Raw genomic sequence first — 6,380 nt, forward strand, 5'->3', positions numbered from 1 at the left:
TATACTTTTTAGCACGTAGCTATTTATTATTAGCATTAGTCTTCCGATGTCTGATTTCTTTTTAATTATAGGAAATGCGTTTTTCTAAGATACATAAACTTTTGGGATTGAGTGTATAGCCAATACATCCTTAATTATAAGTGAATAATTGATGGTCGATTTGAAAAGGATTAAGTTTAATTGTTACTTTTTAAAAAAATATAAGAAACTTAAATTCATCTGTCTTTTGATTGCTGAACGGCATCCTTTGATACAATTACTATGTAACACGCAAATCTCGTACGCAATTGAAACATTACGTAATGTAATCTAGCTGAGGAATTACCCGATTGAAAGGAAACCACTAACACATCCTTCGTGTAAAAGAAATTCGTTATCGCGTTCCCATGGAAAATCTAGACGGCTCTCGACCATCGCGTGGAAAATTTTCTGATCTAACGATGAAGACGAAAGTCAGGCTGCCGCGTTTCTCTCGTGGAAAATTTTTTCTTGAAAGGGACTAATAGCAAACAATGACTAATGCACTCGACGCATACTCGTGTTATCCACATTCTTACTCTTCACTTGAAACGGATTGAACTTTGAAATTCGAATCCTCTCGTGTTACATAAAGAATAGCGATTTATTGTAAATAGCAGGTCACTGAGGCGAACGTTTTTATTTTATTTTATGTGTTTCGTGCTACTATTTAGAGAGTGGTGCTAAGATACTCGAACTCGAAAGAGGATCTAAAATAACTGAACCCTTTCGCCGAGTTCTGGTCAGTGACCGACAGGTTTTGCGACGTCCGATAATACACTATTGTGTAAGGAGTAAATATCTGATTGCTTTTAGTGAAAAGAGCGCCTAGATAAATATGTTTACACATCGATTATCGTAAATATCATTCTCGATACGGAATTGTTGATAGGAAAACAATTGTAACAATTTAAAGATTATAAAATTAAAAAAAAATTATTGTATTAATTCCACTAATAATATTCGTTTGTAAAAAAGCAGTACAAAAATAAACATCAACCAACGAGACATGTTGGGTAAAAGTTTTTAAAAAACGTACAATAATGTTACAAAATTATCATGTACTTACGATTTACGAATCTTTATTCGAATACTCTTGTTATTTATGATGTGGAGCATATTTTAACACGTATTCTTTGATAAATACTTATTTCGTAAATAACTGCATTACAGCAGCAGTAATTAATAAATGTTAATAAACGCAATGCAAAATGTAGCAAATGTACATATACAAAGTACAAAATAAATTATTTTAACAATCGTTTTAAATGTGTATGTCGAGTTATAGTGATGACGCGTCGCTATTAGCGAGCGCAAGAACGGTGAAGCATACTTCTTCTGGATCGCGAGATATGAATTCCTTGCAGACGCGCGCTGCGTCTTCTAACAGCGTTTCGGGACTGGTTGGACCATGACTGATAGGACCAGATTTTCGTCCGTCTATAAAATTTCAATACATAGTAATTAAATAGCTTTCATTTTAATACTGTTTACGGCAAATAGTAACAATAAAAGTGGAGGAGAGTAGGCGAAAAGTGGGTTTTTAGCGGAGGTAAAGGAAAGGCGTGGAAATTGGAGGGAAAAGAATTTTTGGAAAATAGAAAGCAAGGATGGAGGGGATAGGTGCAGACCAAGGGATATGAAAGATAATGAAGGAGGAGGAAAAAAGGATGTAGGAAAGGAAAAGCTGGAGGAAAATGATGAAAGGTATATTAGGTCAGTACAAAAGTTCTGGACAGATTTTTAGAGGTAGATCTTGTTATACAGCTTGAGACAATGATTTTAATCCGTTTTGATATTACGGTTCAATATTAAGAAACTTATTCCGTTTTAAGAAATGTTCAAATACTTTTGTGAACCACTGATACATTAAACTGAAAGAAAACTAAAGCAAAAAATAGTAACAAGGTTTTGAAATTTTGTGTAATAATAATTAACTATATTAGGAACATATTTCATCAATTAATGAGTATTTATACAATTAATGAGTACTTAGAATAAAAAATAGAAGAAATACATTCATGACTGACACATGCAAAAGTCTTGAAACTATTATATAGTATTACTAACTAGTAACAATAAAAGGATTTACCTAATTCATATAAAACTCCATTCTTGTGTACAAGCGCCACAAAGTGATGGATGATTACTACTTCTTCACCCGGCACCTATGAACGATATCAATTATACAAAATCTAATAAAAGAAAGGAAAAACTAATCACGTTGAATTATGTACCCCTTCATATCATACAACTTTCATTTGAAACATTTTTTATAAAAACTGTTACTTTAGACGAAATACAACTGGTTCCTGTATATCTATAAACACAGAGGAAGTAAGAGTCATACCTCTGTCTGTCCCTCTTGCGCTACATCTTTGTGGGTAGTGCTAATATCTTCTGATTCCACTAACAGCTTTCCACGTCCCTCATGCGACAAATCTTGTGCTTTGTCTAAAAATGTTTTTAGAAAACCATCCTGAAGCTTTATACTGCAAAAGTAAATGAAATGCATATTAATTTTCAAACAAGTATTACAGCCCTTGCCCTTTTCACTAAACACTTACGTCTCTAAGCTGTTTGCAACACTGTGAATCAAAGCGATTGTACCACAGGCATTATGTATATATTGTTTCATATGAAAAACTGCTGGATCACTACATGTAGCATCCTTATCTTTATCACCTTGTTCTTCATCTTCTACGACAGGAGTACCCTAGAAATATATACAAAGTATTGAACATTTCACATTCATAATATGATTATATTTATAAATCCAATAATGTAATTTTTAATCGTAGAACCTTTTTAGATAACGGATATAATAAAATGACAGCGCAAACTGGTTTTGGCACAAGTGCCAATAGGTCTGGCTCTAATCCATAAACGTCAACGATAGACCAGTCTTTGGTTACACCCAACTTGTGCAAAAACTGCAAAGTTCATTTTGTTATTACAATATTATCAACATTTAGATTGCCATCATCAGTTAGATTAAAATGTCTTTAAAAAGTCACATATAATGTGATTATATCAAGGATATATGCTATGTAAAGTACTCATCAATTCTTAAGCCAATATTTCCGGCAGTCTAACGGTTAAATCGCCGCAATTATTTTTATATAAAATAATGTTTAAAATTGTAAAAAATACTTATAAAACGGTGAATCATAAAATTGAATGTCAATACGTATTAATAATGCAATTCATGATAGTTTGCCTTTGTCATAACCTAAAACAAAGAAATGGCATTAGTTTACATAAAACAGTATATTTATGTTTAATTCTTATTAGATTATATTCGAAAGAATAAGTCTTACATCCGGATTCGATTCCATCGGTACCCAAGTTGTCGACATGATTAGATTTTGCGGATTCTTGATGTGAGGTCAATAGCAAGAATCGGAATACGTTCACACCCCGGCTTGCCCCGGCTTCAAATTTAGTTTGTAAACACTGTTTAATTTTGAATTTTGTCTCTGAGTTTGAACTATACCTCACGAGATTATCGTTAGATTCAGCGAATAAATTCAAGTTACAACGATTTATTTGCGATGTCGAAAAATAGCCACATACAAAATTTAAACGTCATGAATTATGTGTCATTAGGAACAAAGAGCAAATTTACCGAAATCACAGATTTGACGTATACATATATAACGTAATTCGGCAGAGTATTGACAAGACCAACAAATAATTCGAAATAATCAGCAATAACATTTTTATCTTTTGTTTCAAATATGTTTTATTACATGTATATGTATAATTTCTAAATTCATATAGCTCATCGTAAAATATTCATTACGTAATGTTAGTTGATCGTCACCTTTACTTCTAGAAAATTATTCTAATTTTCAACCTAATATATTATAATGTTTTATTATATGTATATCTTTAAATTTATGCAGCTTATCATAAAATGTCTTTTACGTAATACTAATTGATCGTGACCTTCATTTTTGATAAGATTCTAATTTTCCACCTGATAGCAAAATAAGGAACAAAAAGCGAAATAAATGTTTTGAAATGTTGTACCAATAAGTATGTACTCATTATCTATTTAATCTTATCGGAAATATGGGGCGAAGTCAAAATTGATCTTCATATAATTTTTAATTTATCGATGAAAAAAGTATAAATACTTGAGTGGTCGTATTCTATATAAATTCATTTTCAGAATTCGTAGGGCAGAACCATGAGCTTTCAGATTTACATCGTATTAGCGTTGTTAATACTATGTACAGCACAGAAGAATCAATATGTATTTGTAGCCGAGGAGAATAGTGAAATATCTTGGCCATCGGAAACCGAGACAAATGAATATTATCCAACATGGGACAGTTTAGATAGCCGCCTCCTTCCAGAATGGTACGATGATGCAAAATTTGGCATTTTTATTCATTGGGGCGTTTTCAGTGTTCCCAGTTTTGGATCTGAATGGTTTTGGAATAATTGGCGAGGTAGGTCTTTCTTCCACCTTAACTGATTGTCATGTAACTTTCATATTTATTATTTCTTATTCCAGAAGAAAATACCAGTACCAAATACCGTGACTTTATGAAGCAAAGGTATCCACCCAATTTTACGTACCAGGACTTTGCTCATGAGTTCACAGCTGAATTTTTTAATGCCACACAATGGAGCGAATTGTTTCAAGCTTCCGGTGCAAAATACGTAGTATTAACAAGCAAACATCACGAAGGATATACATTATGGCCTTCTAAATATTCATTTAGTTGGAATTCTATGGACGTGGGCCCAAGGAAAGATCTGATAGGTAACATCTCTAATTGTTTTCAGACCGATAGTAATGCTTTGAGAATTTTTTCCTATTTACTTATTATTTCCAGTTTGCAGTATAAAAAATTGAAAGAATTTCTACATACACTACTTGTATAGTAGCACATCTTTTCAGAATTTTTAATGCATTAGTATCAGAGAAAAAAGATACGAGTGGAGTGATTAAAATTCATTACTCAAGAATTTGAAACTTCATGAATTTTTATTAACATAAATTGTGGATAGAATCAATCAAGCTATACATTTTTGTCTCTTCAATTACTATGATCTGGAATTTATTATATATTTTTGTTGTTAGGTGAATTGGCCGCAGCAATAAAGGAATCGACGAGTTTGAAATTTGGTCTGTATCATTCCATGTACGAATGGTACAATCCCCTTTATTTATACGACAAAAACAACAAATTCACGACACAAGTGTTTGTTAAACAAAAGATATTGCCTGAATTGCAAGAATTAGTAGAGAAATACGAGCCAGAGATTATATGGTCAGATGGAGATTGGGAAGCATCAGATACTTATTGGCAGTCAAAGGAATTTTTAGCTTGGTTGTATAATGAAAGCCCTGTGAAAAATACTGTTGTTGTAAATGATAGATGGGGTCAGAACATACCGTGTCATCATGGCGATTTTTACACGTGTTCTGATCGATATAATCCTGGTAAATTGCACTTCGACTAAGATCCGCTCAACATTCTTAAAATCCAAGATATTATACGTATCTTTTACTTCAAATGCAGCCAAGATTTTTTAAATCTGGGATTATACGCTTACTTAGTTTATTCATCTTCAATCTTCAATTTTCAGGAGTGCTTCTACCCCACAAGTGGGAAAACTGTATGACGATCGACAGGAAATCTTGGGGATTTCGAAGAAATGCTCATTTATCAGAATACTTCACTTTACGAGAATTGGTAAAGGAGCTCGTAGTTACTGTAAGCTGTGGAGGAAATTTATTAATGAATGTTGGGCCAACGAAAGATGGTATCATTGTTCCAATATTTGAAGAAAGGTTGCGTCAAATGGGTATGTCTATCGATTTAACATATAAAATGCTCTCGAATCAATCATTCATAAATCTATATTTGAAATAATAGGTGATTGGTTGAAAATGAATGGCGAAGCTATTTACAATACCAAACCTTGGACAAGTCAGAATGACACTTTCACAGACAGTGTTTGGTATACACATGGCATAAAGCAAATTTATCCAGCAGGAGATAATCGACTTTATGCAATAATTCTCGAGTGGCCAGAAGGAGGCATATTGCACTTGGGTTCAGTTAAAACAGTTAAAATCGACCAACTTTCTTTACTTGGATCTGAGTTAACAATTAAAGTAATATATACAGTTTTAACATGAAGGAAATTTAAGTTACAGTAAGAAACAAAACTGAACTAACATCTTTTAGAAACGATCTGAGTTTTTTTTTTAGTTAGATGAGTTAGTTTATTAAATGATATTTAAAAAATTTTAAAACAAATTAAAATAGTTAGAAATTGTGAGGTAAAATTCTATTTTTTATCTCGGCTTGTAATGAAAATTTCTAACAATTTTAATT

At 32.3% G+C, this 6,380-nt stretch overlaps 2 protein-coding genes and 1 long non-coding RNA gene across 5 annotated transcripts in view; 1 reads left to right on the plus strand and 2 right to left on the minus strand.

The window, feature by feature from the left end:
* Window positions 1-1,028: 1,028 nt before the first annotated feature.
* On the minus strand, window positions 1,029-3,430 carry Uch (Ubiquitin carboxyl-terminal hydrolase). The gene is made up of 7 exons (XM_018038182.1): window positions 3,339-3,430; window positions 3,239-3,250; window positions 2,823-2,951; window positions 2,586-2,734; window positions 2,369-2,510; window positions 2,111-2,186; window positions 1,029-1,458 (listed from the first exon to the last, which is right to left on the minus strand). Exons 1-7 carry the CDS (start codon window positions 3,375-3,377, stop codon window positions 1,301-1,303), a joined length of 705 nt encoding a protein of 234 aa, XP_017893671.1. The 5' UTR covers window positions 3,378-3,430; the 3' UTR covers window positions 1,029-1,300.
* Window positions 3,379-6,380, plus strand: part of Fuca (alpha-L-fucosidase) — a 3,623-nt gene continuing 621 nt past the window's right edge. The window contains exons 1-6 of one of the 3 annotated variants that reach the window (XM_018038132.2): window positions 3,379-3,467; window positions 4,196-4,478; window positions 4,544-4,795; window positions 5,117-5,479; window positions 5,626-5,844; window positions 5,916-6,157. In XM_018038132.2, coding sequence (XP_017893621.1) covers window positions 4,214-4,478; window positions 4,544-4,795; window positions 5,117-5,479; window positions 5,626-5,844; window positions 5,916-6,157 — 1,341 coding nt within the window. In that variant the 5' untranslated portion in view covers window positions 3,379-3,467; window positions 4,196-4,213. Of the gene's footprint in view, window positions 3,468-3,834; window positions 4,479-4,543; window positions 4,796-5,116; window positions 5,480-5,625; window positions 5,845-5,915; window positions 6,158-6,380 lie in introns of those variants that run through there. The other 2 variants (XM_018038122.2, XM_026810894.1) reach the window with 2 other exon arrangements.
* On the minus strand, window positions 5,002-5,722 carry LOC113463875 (uncharacterized). The gene is made up of 2 exons (XR_003388709.1): window positions 5,593-5,722; window positions 5,002-5,383 (listed from the first exon to the last, which is right to left on the minus strand). It is a non-coding gene; the product is annotated as an uncharacterized LOC113463875 (long non-coding RNA).

The sequence above is a fragment of the Ceratina calcarata genome, unplaced genomic scaffold, assembly GCF_001652005.2.
Source record: "Ceratina calcarata isolate Rehan_Ccalc_2016 unplaced genomic scaffold, ASM165200v1 scaffold110.2, whole genome shotgun sequence".
NCBI classification, from domain to species: Eukaryota; Metazoa; Arthropoda; class Insecta; order Hymenoptera; family Apidae; genus Ceratina; species Ceratina calcarata.

Excerpts from the sequence above, each read along its gene's own strand:
- Uch (XM_018038182.1), bottom strand. The coding sequence starts at position 3,377 with ATGTCGACAACTTGGGTACCGATGGAATCGAATCCGGAT. Across the intron at positions 2,735-2,822 it reads TATATCCGTTATCTAAAAAG|GGTACTCCTGTCGTAGAAGA; the intron begins GTTCTACGATTA and ends ATATATTTCTAG. Across the intron at positions 1,459-2,110 it reads TGGAGTTTTATATGAATTAG|ACGGACGAAAATCTGGTCCT; the intron begins GTAAATCCTTTT and ends GAAATTTTATAG.